This window comes from Balearica regulorum, chromosome 3, assembly GCF_011004875.1.
Source record: "Balearica regulorum gibbericeps isolate bBalReg1 chromosome 3, bBalReg1.pri, whole genome shotgun sequence".
Lineage (NCBI taxonomy): Eukaryota > Metazoa > Chordata > Aves > Gruiformes > Gruidae > Balearica > Balearica regulorum.
The window spans coordinates 46549771-46572940 of record NC_046186.1 but is presented as its reverse complement, the minus strand read 5'-3'; the positions used below and the strand labels follow the sequence as shown (position 1 = coordinate 46572940).

Here is a 23170-nt window from a genome sequence, read left to right as displayed (position 1 = left end):
CACTAGGAGTTATGCCGGTATGACTTACTTACCATATACCTACTGAACATCTGAAAAGCTGCAGTGCTGCTTGGCTTTGTCCGCTTCTAGGCTTGAATTTGAACATGTCCTCTCTGTGACCTTCACAGTTATAGATTTTATATTTCCACATTTTGTCGTTTCATTGTTATAACGTTTGCCTCCAAAATATCAGCTGTTGTGATAGCTTTTCTTGAAAAGCGTCTTAAGGCGAGGTAGAAAAACAAGCAGACCTGACCAAGTCAGTGACATTTCTCTGTCTGTGACTGGAACATTGCATCAGGATTTGCTTTTGTGCTGTATTGCAAAGTTGATAGCTAAAATACAAATGCAGTCATTAAATGAAGAAAAATGTTAAGGATAATGGGATTATAGCAGGGAGTTCTCTACAGTATATGACTGGGGGAGGGAGTCATTTTATTAACTCTGTTTTAAGTTGGACCGCTGATGGTCTTCAGGCATGCTAAGAATGATGCAGATCATTAGGTTTGTAATGATATTATTAATTGTTTCAAAAATAATCTAAATCTGTATCTATCAGCTACCAGCAGAAACTGTAGCTGTGCATTAGAGTTCAGTAAACAATTCAGCTGTGGGCACATTTTGAAATTAAACAACTTTGAGAATAGTTTCAGTAAAAGGCTTGGAAGGAGTACAAGTTCAGATGGAGAACAGCTGTGGTTCGCTGTATAGATGGGAGCCTGTTTCGTAGAGGAAATAAGACCACGCAGAAATAGGCTGTAGTTCTGGAGAGAGCCCTGTGCTGTGTAAGTGTGTGTGTGCGCTCCCAGTTGTGAGATGAAAACATCCCGATGCATACTTTTTTTTTTTTTTCAGTTTTCTGATAGCCCTTTTTTTGCCTTTATCTCTTATATTAGTTCAGCACTATGTTTATTATGATCTTTTTTCCTGTCATAATTTTCTTTGCCTGTTTTGTGGGTTAAAAATGGCTAAGCACGTGGTTGTCGAAGGATGCTCCTGCATCAGCGCTGGAGAGACTGTTAATAACCTGAAAGCTCCCAGTGTGGGCTGGTTCAGGGAAAAATCTTCCTGTGGGTTGTAATCACTTGCTGCTGTTGCGAGCTAAAGTTCAATTACATCAATTTCACTATTACACTCTTGTGTTAGGGCTGCTAAAGGAACTTTTCTTTAAGGAGGAGAAAGAAGAAGAACCTGCCAAGCGACCTCTGCACGCTACCACATCTTGCCTATGCTCTGTGCCTTTCACCTCCCTACTATTCAGTCTTGATTATCAATATTTAGAGGGAGAATTTTTTTTTTTAAACTTGTTTAATTGAAGTGCCAGCCAAGTTCCACTTGCTCAAAAAGGTCTTTCAAGTTTGTGACGCGAGTTTGTATTTATAGCTTTAACAAAGCCATGTTACTTGTTTTGTTCTCATCTAGGTGCTTGAACTGGGATTTAATTTCTCATCCTATGGATCACTGAATGAGTAACAGATGGCCTTGCCTCGTCTTACAGGCGCTCTACGCTCCTTTTCAAATGTCACTAAACATGAGGATTACAGTGAAGAAGTAGCTGACTTAACGGTAAAGATTTTTTTCTTTTCCAAAGCAGAATTGTAAAGTAATAGTGTGTATAGAGAAAAAATTGTTTGCTTTCTTAATTGGCATTGCTATTTTATAAGAGTAGGTGAGCAAAACTGGGCAGAGTGTGTGCAGTTTCCTGTGCATTCCTCCATAGCGTCCTCACTCAAAGTCAAATTTGCTGTAGCTTTGTGACTTATGCTGGGCCCTTGCAATCGTGATGTGCTGTATGGATAGGATCGCTTGGCTGCGTTAATCCAGCTCTGTTATTTCATGTTGGAGAAAGTTATTTAAGTTGGGCTGGGCTGAGGTGGGGAGCCAAACATTTCTCTTTGAATATTAAGTTTACTTTGAACTCTTGTTGGGGAATGTTTAGAATAAATTTAGTGATGCTGAATTTAGGTACTTTTTTTTCCTCCTCTTTTTTTCCAAGAAATAATGTATTAAAGCAATAAATGCATTGTGGGAACCTGTAATGTGAAAGGATTTTGGAATCCTGAGAGCTGTAAATCTCTTGAAGGTGCAAGAGTTTGGTTTTATGGAGAATTCCCCCTTAGAAAGAGTCACAGAGAGAGAGTCTGTGTGTGTGTGTGTGTGTATTCTCCTCCTCCTCCTCCTCCTCTTACACTCAGGAAAGAATGTACAGAACAAGTAATAGGGAAACTGCTTGCAATCATTACTACATACTGAGTGAGTGCAATTGGAAAGAGGTTTTTTATCTGGTGATTAATTTTAAAGGAACCTCCATATACTATTTTGAAATAAATTTTAAAACAAAAATTTTGCATTTTCAGACTAAAAGATCAAAACTACATGAACAGTTACTTCAGTCTGATCTTACTTGGAAGAAGATAATAAAGTTTGTTGATGACAATTTGGACAAAAAAGAACACCAAATTGTAAATGGTGATTTAAAAACTATATTACAAGCTGCAAAACAAATAGGTACGTTTTCATTCTCTAGTAGTCTAATAATATACTGGTTTGTTGTTTTGTTTTGTGGGTTTTTTTCAAGCTGCTTTCTGCCTGCATACTTTGCGTACTGGTACAACTGGAGTAAAATGTTAGGCTAAATTAGGGCTGACAAATATATAATGACTATAAAGTTTGCAATATAAAAAGTAAGACTATGTGTAGTATAGCAAGTAGGAAAAATACCTGACAATGGAAACAAAAGGTTATAAGCAAAATAAGTGCTTGCCATTCTTAGCTGCAAATGTTACCTATGAAAATAATTTAGCAGATTTGTGTTTTCTGTATTAATGACAGAAATGTATATTAGCTGTGTGACTTTTTTTTAAAATTTCCAGTCTTTGCCAAAGATGGCTACAACCCCCTTTTTTTTTCTGTTTTTTTTTTTTTTTTTTTCCCCAAAAACTTTAACTTTTTACCCCCAATGTGGTGGGTAGGTAGAGCAAATTGAAAGACTTGAAAGTAATAGTGGTAAGTTTTTGTTTGATGGACTGGAGAGGACCAAACAAATGAAAACAAATGCATGATTATTTAGTTAGAGCAAGTTAGAAAGAAACCATCATATTTATATTATTTTATTATACAAGTTAGAAAGAAACCAACTAGTGCTGAAAGGGAGGCTGCATCACCTTTTTCCTTTGAGATATCCTTACATATATATTGTATATGTGTGTTCACTTTGTCACGTATCTTCCATGTGTAGGTATCTAATTATCCTGTAAATATCACCTCCAGTCCTCTCCATGAACTTTTCATCTTTTCAAAGTGCACCATAGGGAAATTCAAAAGACATACTGAATTTTTAGGCACCTCCATTTATATGCTGTGTTTCTAGTTACTCAGCCTTGTTCCATCTGTTTATGCAGGATTTCTTTTGCTCTTTCCTGTTACACTGTGGGGAAAAAACCCCTTGCTTTTGCTGGGGTTAAACCTAACCTACATTGAATCAAGTCATAAGTAACAATGTCAAAGTAATTAAGAATCTTCTCACTGATTTCAGTAAGTTTTTTTAACAGGCAGAAAACGGGGACATAGTAAAGCAAATACATAGGCCCATAACTGAATAGCAGAGGTATACAGAGGCAGATGCAAGACAGTTTTCATTACTGAAAAGAGAATAACCACATTTACCATGCCAGAAGTGCCTCTTTGGGGTTTTAAAAAATTAATAATATTGTTCCTTTAAAAATAAATGGTTTGTTTTAATAGTTCTTTTGAATTAGCCATGCTGGAGGTTAATCACCAGTGTTACCACTTAGATTGTACTGTTCTCTTCTGGAGCTATGTTGGTCACTCCTGATATAACTAAAGAATTGACCAGATAAAGACGTCTTGATAATAGCAGCTTGTAAATCTCAACAGTAAGCTTTGAAGATGCTTTAACAATTATGCAGTCTTGTAAGGAATGTTAATTTTACTAAAAATGTTGGAGTAACCTACCCATCTTTTTAGAACACAATTTTTAAACTTTTAAAAAAATCTGCATGTTTTATTTATAGAAAACAAAAAACCCAGTATGCTGACTGTTTCTGTTTATTTTATGCTTGATGACTTAAAATCTTGTTTAGAAGTGACATTTTGGTTCATCATATGGTGGTTTTGCTTATGTTTTCCTTGAGTAACTTTGCAGATATTTTTGTAAGAGGTAAATTCATGTTTTTCTCTAATAATATATTTTTTATTTGCATAATATGCAATGATATTTTGTAGATATAACTCTGAAGTCATGCATTTATTTGCTTTAATTTCTTTGGGCAATTTTTCTAACAAACACACATTCTGTAGTAATTCTACTGGGAATAGAATACTACATACTTGTATGTAGTAATTCCCAGCTGAATTCTGTACATTTAGTCTGTTATGAATATTCAAATTAGGCAGTGAATAAATATTGATACAAAGTGGAAATTTGTTACCTTTAAAAAGCTCATAAATATACTATTGTGAGTTTAAGACCTCAGGCACGTTTTTCCTCTTACTTGGAAAAATAGGAAAGCATTGGTAATCCTTAATATGAATTTCTAGTAAGTAGAAGGATGATAATAATAAAGCATCTGTCTTCATCATATACTTTTTATAATTCAGTATCTTGCAACAATTGCTACTTGTTGTTACGGTCTTCGTTTCATACCTCTGTTGATGAGACTTAGAGCAAGAAGTTGAATACAGTTATGTTATAGGCAATGAAAGAGAATTAGTTTGAAGTGTATAAAGTTACATTTGTTTTTTGGTTTTGTTAACAGTTGGAGCTGAAAATGGACAAGAAGCAGTTGAAAGCGGAGCTGTTTTTCTCTTTAAGACATTTCACAGGAAAGAATGTGTTGGCCATGATGAGACGAAGGCGATCAAGCAGATGTTTGGGCCATTTCCATCATCATCTGCTACTGCAGCTTGTAATGCCACATGTCGGATTGCTTCTCACTTCACTGAAGAACAACTTACAGCCCTCATACAGATGGCTGAAGAGCAAAATGGTGATAACAGAGTGTTCTTTGGTAAAAATATAGTGTTTTCATTTGACATGCATGATTTGGATCACTCTGAGGAGCTGCCTGTGAACGGTGAGGCTGACGCACAGAAAATTATAAGCTTAGATTATAACAAATTTCTGAATAACCAGCTGAATCACTTACAGAATTACTGTGATGAGAAATCTGATCTCAAGTCTTTGGAAAAAGTAGATGATTCTTTTTTATGGTGTGAAGTTGGAAAGTATCTGAATGAATCTCAAGGGGGTACCCCTGGAGGGCCAACAACAGAAGACCTCTGCTGTACTTTGTACGAGATGCTTGCTTCTGCCAAAAGTGGTGATGAACTTCAAAATGAGGTACAGTAGCGTACTAACCATGCTGTGTGTATTTGAATGCCGCACAACTATCAAATTATTTCATATTGGATTATGCCAGCATACTTTATCCAAGTATTGTCTATGTTTGGTTTTTTTTGTCTGGAGAAAAATTACATGGCAACATCTTAATTTATGAGACAGAAGATGGATGCAGCATGTATTTTATGTATATGGTCTCCTTTCTGCCATAACAGACAGGCTATTAATTTTTTTGGCCGTTTGCTCAGCTTCTCCAAACTTTCTTTTTAAGCAACAGCCAATTTAAGCTACCATGTAACAATGCAAGAACTTGCGAAGCCAAAGTGAAGTTAACTTTCTCGGGCAGGTTCCATCTCCGGTTTCAGAGCCTTCCTGTTCCTGGAAGGAAAACTGGAGAACTGTGTGGGTGGTACTACTTTAAAACTTTGTCATATCACTTCTATTTCCTTCAGTAAGGAAAGGGGGAGGGTTTATCACAAGAAGGGCACAGAAAGCTTGAGGTAGAGGGAACAGTTGTGGAGAGGCTGGAGTTGAAGGATAAGCATAGTGGTAGAAAGGGGAAGAGCAGCATGATTAAAGACTGGCGAAGAGGCTTTCAGGGCATGTGCAGGAGAGTTGATTGGATTAACCTAGGCAGGAGAGAACTGGTTTTGAATGGAGTTGGGAAAGAATTCCTGCAATTTGCTAATTGCTTCTTCCTGTGCCCTTTTCTGTTATGTGTACTTTATTTTTCCTAACTCACCCTGCTTTCCTCCCCTGAAAACATACAGTACTTAAATTCTCAAACTAACTTTTCAGAAAAACTTTAAATATTGAAGATTTCCTACAGAAATACAATTGATGGTAGGAATAGACAATCCTGTGAAAGACAGTATAATGAAAATTTGCTGCACATTTGCCATAACAGTTGTAGATTTTATTATTCTTAACAAAAACATTAAGTGACAGAGAAGAGGACCCAAATGTTTCATTTTAAATTTAGATAACTTATTTATTGATGCCTATCGCATAATGATACAGTTGCTGAAGTAATATTCTTGTTTTGTTTGGTAGTGGGTAGACCACATTTTGGCTGTCCTTTTGAGCTATTTTCTGTATATGAATTTTTTTTTTATAAACTTCTTCTAATTTGAGAACCTAAATATGCATATAAAGGGAAGCTGACCTGATTTCTGCTGCGTTAAAATATATTTGAAAAATAACACTTTTATGCCTGTCTGCAAACAGTTTCATATTTTGAGTGGTTGTACTGAGGGAAGACACATGAAAATAGAAGACAGAACAAGTCTTTGAGAAGGAGATTGGATAAGAAACTTGCATGTCAAATGAGACATAAAAAAGAGCACCTTCATTTCCCACAGGGACCTGAACTTATTAATTGTAGAGAGAGAAAGATTTCAATTTTTTTTTTCTACATTAGCAAAAGACTTTTCAGATATAGTCACAGAGTATGCAGAAATAATTTCATACTTCTGTGTAATGCCTACTTAATGCCTGTTTAATTTGTAAAATGTTAAAGGAAATGCTTGAAGCTTTTCACTTGAAGCAAGAAGAAATAACTTTATTTTTATTTTGTAACTTTATGATTATAATGGATTGCTAAATCAATTGGCAGAAAGTGCAAGCTGTCAGTTTATATGTAGATCACCGATAAATACTTCCTTTCCTTTGGTTTTTGGAACAAAGACTTTCTGGCAAAATTTCTGTTTTGATGTCCTTACAGAAGTTTTAATTTGATAAGAAAAAAATTGTTTACTCTGCCAAGGCACACAAACCTTTCTGAAGATTATTTAGCAAGAGTAAATCCTTTTCTTTTTGTTGCTAGAGAGAAAAAAGATTCTTTCCCTTGAGTATCTGAAACGTATCTTATTTTGGATTTTTAAGAACTCTTAGTAATAAAAAAAAAATAAAAATTCTCCCCATTCTCCTTATTTCAGCCCCTGTGTTGCCTTGCCTTGCAACAATCACATTAATTTATTGTTCATTGCATAATGTGGGGGCCGGGGAGGGGGAGGTAAGACTAATTTGAACCTGATCACCTTTTGTTAAAAGCTAGCTGGTATTTGTTTTGTGCTGTCTGTAAAAGTAATTCATGACTTGAAAATTTCTCCTGGGCTTTGGATTTTGCCATCGCTTAGGGATTTTTTTTTTATTTTTTTTTTGGCTGGTGGCATCATTAAGAGTAGATGATGCTTTTAAACCCCAAGATAACCCCGTTTCTAGAACTAGGTCATAGATTTGCTGTATGAGATGACCTAACAAGTATGTGATTGATCATGTATACTGAAAATCTTACAGTATACAGTTGGGGTGATGCATCCATGCTAAACTCTCTTTATTCTACAAAGTTCTTTTTTTTTTCTTTTTTTTTCTTTCTAAACCAAGAAAAAAAGGACTATTGATATGAAAGAATCATTCTTTGTAAATAAAATCCAGATCTGTAAAATACATTTTCATATTTTAAAACAGTGGCTATGTCTGTTCTTCTGTTTAGGAAGATACCACCACCAATTTATTATCAAACAAGAAAAGATCATGCTGGTGGTGAGGATATTGGCGAGTGGACTTCTCTAAAACATTTTCATTTGATCCTTAAGCAAAATGTATTAAATTCCAGATCACATTAAGAACATGAGCATTTTTAGATCATTTCAGGGTTGATATTCTGAGGTTTTTTGTAGCGTATGTATAGGCATACACATGTATCCTATCTAGGTTTTTATCTGCTTAATGAACTCTACAAGGAATTGAAATGAGCTCCTTTCTCCAGCACTGTATAGCTTGTGTTTAAAGTAGTTGACGAGGTAGAAGAAATACTTTATTCTTTGTTTTCACTATTTAGGAACATTCCACACTTCCTTTGGGACAGTTTGTTTATCTGGCACATCACTGGTGACTCTTAATTAAAGGAAGATTGATTCTTATGCTTGGAGTGATATGGGAGTTAGAACTTATTTTCTAAGTGTTTAGGACACGTGCTTTTCATTGGGGACATAAAATCTAGTAAAGCAAAATGACAGCTGCTGGAGCATACTTTTCACTGTATGTCAGATTTTGTTGATGAGTATGAAATGGTAATGATGCAGTAGCAAGACCGTTATTTTAAAAAAGGAATAAAAAGCTGATGACAAACTATAAAGTTTTGCCCAATAACCATTGTACTTTTTAATTATTATTTTTTATTAAAACTTAGTATGCAGTGCATTCCTCCATTGGAGCACTCAGTTTCTAGTATATGACTGGAATATGACTAGTTTCTAGTATATGATTACTCTTCTAGAATGAAGACTTTTGAGACATCTGAGAGCATTTTAGCAACTTTGCCACCTAACCTTTCCCAGGATAACAAGGAAGAAGTTGGAGGAGTTTAGTCCCTCTTTGGTTACACCGTGCTGTTCTTTCTTCTGTGAACTCTTCTCATAGTTTATCTACAAAATTTTTCTGAGTTTTATTTTGGAGATACCTATCTCTATTTTTACACTAATGCAGAGGTGCATTATGCCTTTATCATAACAAAACAGGAAGAAATTTCCTATAGAGGTGAAATAACTAGAGGGAAAGAAAGGAAATGCAATCAGAATTGTGTTAATATCTAGTTTATAGTGCATAGATTGTGAAAAATCATGCAATTTATTCATCTCAGGACAAGGAAACAACTTTGCCCAAATAAAATTATGAAACATTAATGTCATTCAGCATATTAGATTAGATGGTGTTTCCCAGACAAAATCATGTTAAATGCTGTATAAATGACGCAGAACATTCAGGCGATGAAAACTACTGTAAGAGACCGTGGAGTTTGAAGCTGCTGAATCCTTCCTTCAAGGGTCAAAAACATTCCATTCAAATCAAAATAGACCTGAAATCAGAAAAGTGCAGGTTGTGGAATATAGCTTTTATATGATGGAATCATAGAATCATAGACTGGTTTGGGTTGAAAGGGACCTCAAAGACCATCTAGTTCCAACCCCCCTGCCATGGGCAGGGACACCCTCCACTAGACCAGGTTGCCCAAAGCCTCATCCAACCTGGCCTTGAACACTTCCAGGGATGGGGCCTCCACAACCTCTCTGGGCAACCTGTTCCAGTACTTCACCACTCTAACAGTATAGAAAAAAAAGAAAAAAAGAAAAAAAAAAGTGAAGAGTTGGGCAGAACCTCTTCCTGTATGTATTCCTTAATAGATCCATCCGGTTACATACTCATCATTAGAGCCAGAAGGTTACAGTTTTATTACTGAAATTCAGTTCTTTTCAGAGTGCTTATTTCAGAATGGAAGTTAATAGATTATTTTGTTGTTTCATTTTTTCAGTGTGGTGTTTGTGTGTCTCTGAATGCTTGATGTAGCAACAGGCTTTTAGACAATTTTCCCCAGGTTCTGCTCCGTGGAGCTGTTGTCTCTCAGGCTTCTGCCTATAACTTTTCTTCAGCTGCATTTGTCACTGGTGGCAATAGAATGTGAGTTTTTTCCCACTTGAGCACATCTACGTTGTTTCTGTTGCCCTGTCATAATCCCACCACAAATGTCTGCCAATGTGCTTTGTTGGTCAAACCTGTAAATGCTCTTTGGATCAAGAACAAGAGGAATTTAACTAATTTGTCAATTCAACCAACTGGCAGGAAGCTCCTCTGTGTCTGCCACCAGCCTTTCTGCAAAAGAAATACAGGAGAGTAAAGGAAAGCAAAATCTGTTTAAACTCTCACAGAATCTGCAAGGGACCTGTTCTGTCAGTGATACAATATCTTAAACTAAGGAAGACTCATTAATGAAAGAAAGTGGGAAAGTTTGTCCCAACTTCTCCCTTCAAGACTGCTCCAGAATCTTGTTGCCCGGGTGGTTAGAATGAACCCTTATTACCTGCTTTCTAGCTTTGTTCAGGGCTGGTTTTATGATCGCTTTTCCTGTGCTACAGTTATCCTCTTTTTAAACCAGTTTAAAAAAATGAGCATCAAAAAACTGCACTTGTAACTTTTTTCTGGGCAATACTATGCCTTTTCAACACTGCCTTTCCTTTCATTTATCCTTCAGGCAGTTCCTTGGCAACTTTTAATTCTTCTGTTAACACTCATGTGCATGAATTTACCAAGTCCTTATGTGGAAAATTGCAGTGTTTTAAGTGAAGTCCAGATGTGAGACAACTGCACAAAATCACATTACTTTAGAATAAGACTAAGAGCAAGCGTGTGTAGATTTTGTTTCCTACTAGTGACATAGTGTGCTGTCCGTAGCACACATTGCAGATGCTGTTCTCTATGTTTACTTACTTCTGGCTCATTGCTTTCAAGAGTAGTCAGAACTTTAGTGTTACGTTTTACAAATAAAAACTGTATGTTCTAGCTATTAGTATCCAAAAATTTGATGACCTGAGAAACATTTAACTCTCACTTCTAAACCTGAATTCAGTTTAGTAATTCTCAGGTCTGCATTGGGAGTGATTCCCTGAGCAGTCTGAATATGTAATTTCTATTAAGAGCTCTGAACTCTACACAGTTCACGTTATGATACCGACTGTGAAAAGTGCTTTGACATTTCATTTTTTGCAGACTTGTGTGGTGCTCAGGTGCTAGTCTCGAAATCATTCTTCTGACATACTGCACAGGCTTCAGGAGAGATGCTTTAGAGAAACAGGCTGCATTATCTGTGCATGGTGCGGTCAGCTCTGGCTCAATATTTGGCTAATACTTTTGCTTGGCTCAGAGGGCAAGTGAGTCTTGTTTGCATATGCTGCGTAGCCATTCCCCTAGTTACAAGCTGACCTTCTCCATCAGAAGAGTGCAGTGTGAAAGTAGATGTGTACTTTTCTTAAGCAAAATATGCTGTGAAGCGTCAGCCTTTTGCTGCTTTATAGAATGCCGGATACCGGACTTTGCAAATGCTTAGCTCCTCTAAATATCAAACATGAATGTTCTGCTATTGGAAACTCAGTTTTACTTGTCGCTAGCTCGGCACATCGATCTAACTGTGTGTGCTTCAGCATTCCCAGAAGGTTCTCTGTTCCCTATCAAAGCCAAAGCTTGGCTTTTCTGTATAAGCTGCTGCTCTTCTCTTCAGTCTTGGGACTCCCAGCTGCAGCTTTTCTAACTCGTCTGAAGCAGAACCAAAGGTGCTGTAAGAGTCCCGGCACAAGGCTGCTGTTTTCCCTGCATGGCTTAGATCAAGCCATTATTAGGTAGAGAAAAACAGCTTTGGTGTCAAAATGTGATTTGGCGGAACTTGAGGCCAGTAGAAATAGTTTTAGTATATAATCTTTAGAAAATGCAGTGGGAAACATTGTTTCATATATAATAAATAGCATAATGTACTGAGGCATAAGTAAACAGTACAGCCTGTTAGTGACTGAGAAAATTAAATTGACCAGAAACTGAAGTCACTGGTGAAATGGCTTACATGATTGTCCACAGTAAAAGAAATAGGAAAATTGACTATATTTTGAAATAGTAATTAAAAATGTGTAAGTGCAAAGACAAAACCTCTCGGATAAAATACTAGCATCATTAAAATTAGTTGGAAATTTGTCCTGGATTTCAGAAAGGTTTTGTTTTTACTGCTTGTCTTAGTCTGTGCTTATATTTTAAACTTATTTTAAAGAGGTGATTTCTGGACTGTCTATAGCTGATATTTTACATGCACAGCCAGCAAAACACCATTACAAAATAGGATTGCACTAACATGTATTTCTATGTGGCTTGGGAAATTTTTGCCACTTAGCTTCAATGTTATGTTGCTCTTGCATTTTTATGAGACTTTCCCACAGAGAAACTGGAGATCTGGTTACATACTCACTGCTTAACTACTCTTTACTGATTTTAACTAGTTTAATCAAATGAGTTTTACACTGTTAATGAAATAATCTTGAACAACTGATATAAGCAGATGTAGTAATAACTACGGAAAACAAAACTGGAAGTTAGTTGAGTGAAGAGATTTGCAAGTGGAATTTTGGAATAAGGAGTCTACTGACTCTCCTTACTCAAAGTAATCAAATTAAACGTTAAATATTCTGACATACTTGTTAAATTGGCATTCTTAAAAAAAAAAAGCAGATGCTGAAAACATAAAAATATGCATTCAGGTATGCAGATTTTTAAATAAAAAACCAAAAAAGCCACAACCAGACAATATTGTTTTGACCAAACATACTTCAAAAACATCAACATCTCTATATCCCATTATAAAGACCTTAAAGACCTTCATTGAAAGCACTGCCAGATACTTTTAGTGTTACAACTATATTGCATAGTTGATCTTAAGCAGAGCATGTGTTAATATAGACTCCCTATTAATAGGGAAAGCAGTTTCAGAAGATGATTTCATCATTACTATATATAGGAGGTGCTAAAAAATAATGGAAGAAGGGTTCACAGGAGGTCCATCATACAGAATGTAACATGTGAAACAAGGCATGGAAAACTGACAAAATGAAATATGAAAAAATAATTGCCAGTCTGGCTTGATGTGAAGAAGTAGCAGTAGTACAAACATATTTAGTGTGGGAGTAATGCATCAACGGACTGTGGCTTGCAGGAAAAGGCACTCAGAGAGAGGGAGGGGATAGCAATAGACTGGCAGCATAAAACAAACGTTAACACTGGCTGTTCTTAGTGAGGAAAAATCTTGCCAAGAGTTTCGGTTAATGTTCAGATTCTAGGTAAGTTTTTTTCCAGTGCTAGCATAGTTTTTGCAGTAACAGAGCAATTTTCACTTAAAAGAAATGTGCATGAGTATCAACTCTTAGAACTCTTAGAACTGCACAGAGCAGTTGTGTGCATCTCCTTGAGAGACATTCTTCAGGATGCTCTAAGTTATCTAATTGCTCCATTTGGATGTGGAAATTCAGTTGCCTGAAAGGGCTTTATGAGAATCAGGAGGCGATTATTATTATTTCAATTAATATTCAATATCCTATTTTATATAGGGCATAGCTAGACTACTGGTGCTCTTTAGTAATGGGAATTGTCATGGGTTGTACAGGTCCCTGTACCTGTTACATGCTTTCTCCTGTTGGTACTGGTTTTTCATTATTACTTAACCACCATTCATTTGGTATCTTTTCTTGCAATATTGAATAAAGTCTAACATCTTTAAATGTTACCTAAAAATTGTATAAGGCACTTCAGAAGTTATAACTGGCTTCTTTTTGGTGACAGAAGGAAATGGAAGTACTTATTTGACTTCCAGAAATGTTCATCTTTTGCTGCTGGAGAACTCTTCAACCAGCCCTACTAGTCATTGTTACTAATCTAGTAGTGATTGTAAAGTTAGCTATAAATTTAGGAGACCTATCTAGGATCCTTGTCTGAATGTTTACAAATGGTTATGAAGCCCAAGCTTCAGTATCATAGTTTAGAGATTTGTTATAAAATATGGAAGAGCAATATCTAGTAGTTTTTCCAAGTATCTGGGACATGAGAACAGGAAAAGCTCATAGCCAGAGTAACTTTTTAATAATTCACATTCCTCCTACTTTCTATTCTGTCATTATTTGCTTATGTCCTCCCTGAAGTCACTTCGAAATTTCACCTCCAAAGCTCTGAATTCAGTATAGCTCCTCTTTTGTCGCTGGACAATTTAGGAGACTTTTGCCACGGAACTTTCCTGAGGACAGACTGAATTTCTGTTGCCATTGTATTTCTTTCATGTAACTATTTACTAAAAGTTAATTTGTCAGGTTTGTCTCCTAATAACCATCACAACCAAGTTTACTATAGGAAGTTGTTTGCATAGTAGAAGATAAACAAAATTCAAGCTGTCCTTTGAATTTACTTCTTTGTTAAAATCAATAAAGAAGCAGGGTAGCTCTTGTGAGGCGCTATTGAGAAAACAGTTCAAAAAGCTAATCTTTAACAGCCATTTGGATTTTAAACCAGCTAATTTAAATGTTTATTGCTATGTGTATGAAACACCACATGAATACTTTGGATATGATACTATGTTGATGTAACTTAATCTGCATTTTTGTTAATGTATCATGAAATTATAACATTAGCTTTTAGTTTTGTGCATGTACCCTTGCATCACAGATATTTTCATGTCAAAGCAACTTGTCTCATAAAATGTTTGGTTTTAAGAGTCAAAGTGGCTCTTCCTTTTGTTCAGTAAAAGGACTTTCTAGCCCTAACAAATTAACATATCACAAAGCTTATTCCCCATTACCTAGTTCTTAAAAGCTGTACCCATTATGGGAAAGTATGGGCATATGTGGATCACCCCTGTGGTGTTTTATCTTTATGTTATCATCAAAGCTTCTAACTTGGCATGAGACTGGCTTTTCAAGCTCATATTCTTCTCTTTGTAATTTTATTAAAATTACTAAGAATTTTATAGTCAAACAATACAAAGCTTGGGTCTCACTATTCTTGACTGTGGAGCTTATCTACTCCCCTTTCATATAGAGAAAATAATCCAGTTATTTTTGATACAGTTTTCTCCTTTTCTAGTTGTGGCCTTTTTTTTAAAATCAAAATCAGAAGTATACAGCTCTGTTGTTGTCCAAGGACTGTTGAAACCCCAAGGATGATAGGAAACTTTGTCTTTTTGTGAAAACAGAGCCATGCCATCTCCCTTCATAAGAAACCAGATTGAATGGCATTTGAGTGCTGGTTTTTGAGAACAGAACTTCAGAAATGATGAAAAGGCCACAGTGAGAGCCGAGAGATGCTAGGCTTCATCCTGGTGCTAAGAGCTGGTCCCTCTCCTTCCTGTCAGTAACTTTTCCTCTTTCTTGTCACCTCCTTTACTTCAGCTTTGTACTGAGAAAGCTTGTTGTATCTTTGAGGTGGTATGAGGCTTGATCTATTCATGATAACCTTTGAATCAGCTTAAATATATCATTAAACTTAATGAGATATTTTCTACAACAAGCCAGTCTGTAGCTGATAGAACTTTACCTTTTTTATTTTCTTTGATGCTGAGACGTTCTTTTCTTATCTACATGGAGATATAAGGAACAACAAGTTCTGCAAGAAATGCAGTCAAGATGGCACCTGAAAGATTAAGCCTCACTCATTAACTAGACACAAAATCCTCCAAATCATTTTGTGGAAGATGGGAAGGGGGGAAACGTCACAAAAAAACCCCATAGAAGTCACAGGGCCGAGTTTCCTGCGGCTCTGGGTGTTGCGTGGTTTCCAGCCCCCCATGTCTGCTGCAGCACTTTGCCGGCCAAGGAAGAGTTTGGGCTCGCTGGTGCTGTACTGGTGGGCTTGCTGGTAAATGCACAGAGTGATTTGGTAGGCCTTGTTTCCTTGGGAAGTTAGGCTAAAAGCTCATCTTTCCTTAGCTGAAACACTTTTTCTTCTTTTCTACACACACCTAAAATAAGCCAGAATGCTATGTTTCAGGGAAAAACTTGTCTTGTTTCCTTGCTGCGTATGGATGGCTACCCAGGGTGCTGGAGCGCGTAGCCTGGTGCTGGTCGACATGAGGAAAGGCGAGAGGCTTTTCGGCCTTTTTCCCTGGGGAAGCCTGCTGGGCCTGGCAGCCTTTGATGGAGATCTTAATTGCTATCCTAATTGCGATAAAACTAACTTTCCATATTAGAGTCCTGTGCTACTCTTCATTTCCCTTCATTAAGCAACTTGAACTAACTGCTTGGCTTTCTGGCATTTTCTTGTATGTCGTCACTACACTTGAGGATAGCTGAAGTGTTGGACTAGAGGCAAAAGGCTCCATGCTCAGCCAAGACCATCCCTCTCCTGAAATGGTCAGGTTTGGGAACTGCTGTTCTTTAAGAATGTCTGCAGGTTTTTGTATTTTGCAGAAAAGAATTCTGTGCCAACCACCTCCATATTACAAGCATCTGAAATCATCAGGCCTTAAAAAATTGGCTTGGATGTTTGATTCTGATTCAGAAACTTCCTCTAGAAATGTATTTTTCCTGCTGGATAAAGTCAGACATTCTTACCCCTGTATCTGCTTTGCTGTTTGCTTTCACTACAGAATGAAACAGGTATCTGCTGTCTCATATTCAAGTTATGCTCTTAAATTTTTAATTATTTTCTTTCTTCAGGAGAATTTGGATTTGTATTACTGCAATAGTGATGCAGGCATCTGTCTAGTACCTTTACAAATACTCATTCAGTAATTCCAAATTTGCCTGCTTCCTATGCTTAGAAAAGTGGCAAGTGCAGCAATGATCTAATCTTAGGATTTTTTTTTTTTCTTCAAAATTCATAAGTAGCTGATCCCAGAATACTTCTGAAGATAAATATTCGTTTAAGAAATCATGTGACAGCAATTTTTTCTGCACTTAAATTGATCTTCAGGGCTTCCTTTTCTAAAGACATGCCAGTAGCCTGCTGTTTGTAGCTGCGTTTGACATTATTTGTCATTACTGAAGTCTTTAGGCTAAATAAGTCGGTGGAAGTTGCCTTGTAGCTATAGGTTTGAAATTTTCAAAGTTCGTGCATCTGTGTAAGTTTCTAATTAGTTGGTGTTAAAACATTGATGATAGTGGTGATCTCTCCAATCTGCTTATTTTCACTTAAAAATTTACTTAGTAATCTGCCTGTTTCTAACTTTGTATTTAGTTCATTATTTTCTTCTGATTGCTGACTGACAGTAAAAATCCAAAAATTCAAAGCTAACTGATTTCATGGACAGACCCTTAAGACCTCTCTGATGGCAAGTAGTAATTTCTTAGTCATCGTCATGAAGCTGGCGCTTGATTCCACAGGAGACTGCCTGAGAGCTAGATACTCCTTGTCCCATGAAGATGCCTGCCCATGGGCACATTGTTCTGTCCTTCTGATCCCAGCAGTTGCTGAGGTTGCAGTATGAGAACCCTCCAGCCCCTATATCAAGGAATAGCGATCAGAAATGCATTTTGCATGCATGTAGTTTTATCAGCAGCTTACCTTCAAAGTGCTTGAAGTGCCTGGCTACTGAGAGGGAGGTGCAGTTAAGCTGAGCTTGCTAAGACTCTATGTAAGTGTCCTAAGTGGAAATGGTTCCTAGGATTGGAAGATCATTTCTGTATAAGTGGACTTAATGTGCTGGGCTGCATACTCAAAAGTGCCAGGCTTGAAAAAGGAAAAGGAGATCTGAGAGCTGAATGACTTTCTCACACACCTAATACCTGTTTTTAATAACAGTGGCAAGAAATTATGTTCTGTCTGGCTTGTCTTCTTTTAATCAACCTGTAGGAAACATGAAAATACAGAAAATCTAATTTTTGTTTTTAAACTAATGTTCTTCTATAATCTGTAGATGTAAGAGGTGGTGTTAATCCATTACATTTCAGTAGCACAGTGGTAAATAGCAGTCAGTGTATATATTACAGCTATGAAGTTTGTGTTGATTTTTTTTAATGCAAAAAACCCCCTCTATCTTCAGTGTCTTTGTTACTGAAACTTTTAAGCAATAGCTAATATGAATTTTTGTGTCTGGTACTTTATGGGTAGTATATCCAGACAGCTTTTGCACTAAGCCTGTAGCCCAAGAAAAATGTCGTATTTCCCCTATAATTTTTGAAATGAAGCAATCATTTCAGTTACTTAAGAGCTACTAGAACAGAATAAACTTGAGACTGTGCTATAGAGATGATTCTTCCATGGCTATTTGAAAACTGTGCCTTGTAAAGCAAAATCATCTGCAAACAAGCCACTAAGTGCAAGCATAGCAATTAGTTCTGCAGGTGATATTCTGTAACCCAGACCAACTGTTAGACTATAAAGGTAGAGAGTTAGAGATGGCAATCACTGGTTGAATTTGGGTGTCTGTTTCATTTATTGCTTCAGAGCAGTATTTAGTACTAAGACTCAAGCAAAGTACAAGAACTGTTCCTAGTCTGCTTTTGTTTGCATTGGAAAAACAAAATATTTTCTGAGATTTGTAGGATCCCTTCTGACCTCATATAAGATGCAGAAGTAAAGAAAATGCCCTTGTGATGGCAGATAGTTTATGATGTCAAAGTAACGCTCACAGTTCTGTACTTTATCTTTGAAGTCACACTAAGGACCTCCAGGGCTCCTTGTAAATTGTGCCTTACAGAATTGTGAAGAGAACATCAGCTATTTAACATTCAGAGTAAAATCTTGTTTCAATCTTGAACTATGAGTTCAACAGTAAAAATGTATTTTTAATGGCTGAGCCTTACTTGATAAAATTTACTATGTCATGCATCTTATTGGGGTTCCGCTTCTTGCTTGTAACCTGCTCTGGCATATAGACTGCTATGTAACTGCAAGACTGCAGTCTGTGTCTCTTTGCTTTTTCCATATAATTAGTATATATTCAGTAGAAATGATTAGCATAGGGACCTTGCCTCACCTTTCTGATGCAATATGACACATCTTGTCCTTGGTTCCTAGATTGATTACTCATTACGCTTCCTTCCAGATATTTAGTCTATGCACATAAAATTAAATGTAAAAATCATTCAAACAAATATGAGTGACCATATATCACACTCATCTGTGTCTTTATGGTCACTGAGTAGTAGCTGAAGTCATCTGGGACCTTTGTTACTGAAGGCAGTCAGGGTTGCCTTTTGGGCACAATCTGTTACTGACTTCAAGGAACATAATAGTTTGGCTGGTATTCAAGAAACCGCTGATTGACACAGAGCCTTTCCCACTGTTGCCCGCTGTCTCGTTTATCTCATTATAACTTAATAAAAAGGCACCTGTGAACATTCACCAGATTCCTTTGCCTCCTCTCAGGGTCTTGGACATTGACTTTTCAGGCCAGAATATATAATAATGCATCAAATCTGAGATGCTAGCACCTGCACTGAGTACAGAATTATGCCCCTGTGCTATTTTCTCTGTCAGAACTCTCTCAGAATTTTGCAAACAATATTACACAGATGCTTTTTCCTACCAGGCTGTCTTGAAAGGGTCATGATCTGGGTAACTATTGGTTTGAGACACTTTTTTTTTTTTTTTTTTTTTTTTTGGTACATGCAGCGTTACGCATTGTTTAAAGTTTTTCCATCAGCCATGTGAGGTCATTAACAGTGTTCAAGTTACAGGCTGAAGTGAAGTAACATGTGTTTGACATTCAAACCTGCACCATCTTTATTTCAAGCATAAATTTCCCTGTTGTCCCCCTTTTGGAATGAGCACTTGAGATGAGTGGTGGAAGCTCAGTATGTTATAAATAAGTATGATGCTAGGAAAGTGTTGAAAATAGTTCCAAGAACTTCCTGTTACTCTCATAGTTTCGTCATTAAAAGCTAACATTAGACTGTCATCAACATGGTTCCCAGCCTTACTGTCCTAAGATTCATTGCTTCTAGTTGGCATTTGAATGCTAGAAACTTCATCCTGCAGACTGTTGGATTCGATATGACCTTACTAACTCCTGGGTTTGATTAATGGAAAGCATTTCGTTTGGAACAAAACATAATAATTAACCTCTTAAGCTACATAAATTGCTAGGAATGCATCATAGTTTTTCAATTTGTCTTTTCTTCTGTACAAGAGAAAGCCAAATGTTTAGAAGCGAAATGTTTTACCCAAAATTCTTTTCTTAACAGTGTAAAAACTCTGAAGAATTTCTCCTTTTCTGTAGTGAATATTAGGAATTTATGTGCAGCTTACACTAGATGTTTGTCCAAAGGAACAATATAGCTTATTGGGGGTTAGTGCTTCATAACGTGGAGAGGTGTAAGAGTAGATAGGATTGACAACTTGCCTTATAACTTTAAGCTTGCCATTTTACATGAATTGTTACTTTGTTTTTCTTTCACTGCTGTTTGTAGAGTTTGATTCTTTATGGACATATTCTGCAGAGTAGTAGGGCAATCACCTTAAACACCATCATGAGGAAGCCTGTTCTGTGGCGTCCTGTGACAAGTGTTTTGTGTTTTGTAAATCAGCGTGCAAAGCAACTTTAGTAAGCAGTCATTTCAGCATTGTGCCTCCAACTGAAAGTCCGGGCATGACACTGAACTACAGTGGTCAGGACTACATCAGCATTTATTAATTACTGGAGGGTGTTGTGGATTTTGCTCTTTTACAGCTGGTTCAGCTACTCCAGCCTATGTTGATAACTTCAGTTTATACCATAAAAAAATAAAATTACTATAGGAAAGATATATCCTGGCAAGAGAAGGAAGCTTTATTTCTTGGTCAGATGTTTTCTGTGCCTTGAAGCTTCATTTCTCCTTGTAGGCATAAGGCAGTTCAACATAGGTCCTAATTTTCTCTTTCCTGCTCTTTGATTTACACAGTCAACCTGTTGCTATAAAGTGTAAGTGCTTTCCATTGTCAGATTGATAGCAGTAGTGATGTGGTTACTTTGTACATACTTTGGTCTGGGATTATTTGGGTAGTATGACTATTAATATTAAAAATATAATTCTTACAGTGGAAAGCTTTTTTTTTTTTTAAGAAAGCAAATTTTGTGCTACTTCTGAAGATGTCAGACTCAGCATTCACTTTATTGCAAGTGGTGTTTTCGCTCCAACTCATACCGATTTTCATGAGTTACCATAGGGTGCAGTTGCTGCATAGATCTTTAATGGTGTCTGTCGTTATAGAAGTTCAGGTTGTTTAATTTCTTGATTACTTTGAAAATTAGGCTTAAAAACTCCAACAAGTGTAAAAGTTTTTCTGAAATGGTAGAAAGCCTTGTGAATGGACCCTGACTTGTTTGTGGAAGTATAAACAACTGAGATGGTAAAGACTTGCACTTTGAATCAGCAGCATTCTGTGGTAGTTCTTAATACCTTAATTAGGAAGCAGTGGATTAATCCTGTAAGTATGAACAAATCTGATGATTAATAACATATTGGTCTTACAAGTCCTCGGCTTTAGTGATTTCTGCTCTTTGCAAACTTTTCCTACCATTATCACCACTTCTGTCATCAGTGCTTGATGACAGAAGTGGTGATAGATCAGATCTTGCTCTTTAACTTATTCTTCATCTCTTAGCACTTCTACTTCTGTCTTAGTTTAGATCTCAGTGGTTGTTTTCCACCCATGATCTCTGGCAGGCTTCCGGTGGGTGTGGGTGACATCTCGTCAATAAGAACAGGTCATTGCTTCTGGTCTTCTGTATTCTTTAGCTTTTTCCCCTCAGTCTTGAACAATGGGCTCAGTCTGTCTTAGCGGTTTAAAATGTTCTGAAAGCCTTTTTACTTTTCAGACAGCGGCAAAATTACTTAGGTGATATGGACAGTTCTGCTGGTAGCAAATGAATAGCATGCTCTGTCCACCGATTACGGTGGCAAAATGAAGTGACTTTTACCGCATGAGCGTTGCAGAGTCTGTCATGTGTAATATGTATGGGTTCAGTTCTCTCTGACTGGCAGGCTGTCTGGAGAGTAGGCTATGCAGCTTCACCTTGGTACTCTTCTTCTGAGCCCTAGCTCACTGGGCATGAAGTGATACTGTTTTTACTGGATGACCTCTGGCCATGAAGTAGAATGCATCATGTAACATTACTGCTTCTTTGTACAGCTCTGCTGTTCTACTTGATGCTTTTTTTGTTTCAGAATATACTGGGAAAACAGGAGTGGAAAAATACCTTCCTGTTCCAAAAACCGGTGTCATCTATTTCCCCATCAAAAATCCTCTTTTCTGAGTGATGCTTTTCTAGCTTGTTCTTAACAGCTTCTAGCGATAGAGATGCTTTGGAGTCCTGTGCAGAAGGACTACATTGGATGTTTTAGGGCTAATGTGTTGTTTGCCTTCTAGGGGTGATGGGGTAGTGGTGTGTGTTTGCTTTGATTTGGGGGATTTTGGGGGGAACATGGTAAGACTGAATATGCTTACGTTGTGTGTGCTGCCTTGATGAGAAGCTAGGGTTTAAGCCCAGAGCTGGCTGAATTGAAAGCATTTCATTTCCCTGTCTCGCTGGTATTCCACAGTCAACAGGACTGTGCTACAGGATGGTAGCAAAGTTGAGGCAAGCTTTTATTCCGTTCTTTATACAATTAAGCTATTTCAAATATACTTCTTTTCTTGTTGCTTTTGTATTTAAAGAGCACTAAGGAGAAACTGTCCTGTTTGCCTTTTTGGAACTTGAAAAAAAAAAAAGGGAGAAAAATTGTTTTAAGCAGTGTTAGAAATCAAGAATGGATTCTGCTCTTCTGTAATGCTTTGATTTTTGACAAAATAATTATAGATAAGGTGGACAGGGAAGTGTCTTTAATATTTTGGGTGTGTTTTTTCCCATTAAAAACGGTGTTATGTGGAAAAGGGAACTTTAAATAGGGAACTGTGTTTATCTAACCTGCTACAAGAGAATAATTTGAGTAAGAAAATCATTGAGTCAAAATAGTGCTTATTGATATGGAATTCTGTCTGGTATACGTCATCTACACCTTGTGCTTGAATTGCACACACTCACACACACAGCATTATATGTGCAAGTAGTATAGACTGAAGTCGATGCCAGTGTCATCTGAATTGTTTCTTCCAATTACTGCTGTACTCCACATCTGTGGGTTTTTGGTTTTTTGGGGTTTTTTTGTAAGATGTGACTGTGAAAATGCAGTAGGCTATAGCTCTTGTTCACTGGAATGCAAATAACGTCCTATTTATCTGACTTTTATAAGAAAGCGTTGGTTCTCTTGATTTATCTGCTTAGATTGTGGAAAAAGAAATTTGCAGCATAGTTTATGTAAAATACCATAAAGGAAGAGACATAAAGTTTAGTCTTGAGAAGAGTTAAATTAAATACAAGAATCTCTAAGAAGAATGGAGTTTTATTTAATAGATAAAATTCACAGATTTTAAATATTTCCGTCTGAAAACTTTCTGTAATTTTCCCTTTTTGTAATTGAGAATCTGGCTGAATATAGCAATGATACCTTTTGGATTGAATTACTTGGAGTTGAAGTTCATTAATTTGTTAAA

The 23170-nt window shown here is 36.8% G+C and overlaps 1 protein-coding gene across 2 annotated transcripts in view; it reads left to right on the top strand.

The window, feature by feature from the left end:
- Positions 1-23170, top strand: part of ASCC3 (activating signal cointegrator 1 complex subunit 3) — a 283293-nt gene that overhangs the window by 19563 nt on the left and 240560 nt on the right. For both annotated transcript variants that reach the window (XM_075747786.1, XM_075747788.1), the window contains exons 2-4: positions 1423-1566; positions 2358-2508; positions 4779-5362. In XM_075747786.1, the coding sequence (XP_075603901.1) occupies positions 1477-1566; positions 2358-2508; positions 4779-5362 (825 nt within the window). In that variant the 5' untranslated portion in view covers positions 1423-1476. The remainder of the gene's footprint in view (positions 1-1422; positions 1567-2357; positions 2509-4778; positions 5363-23170) is intronic.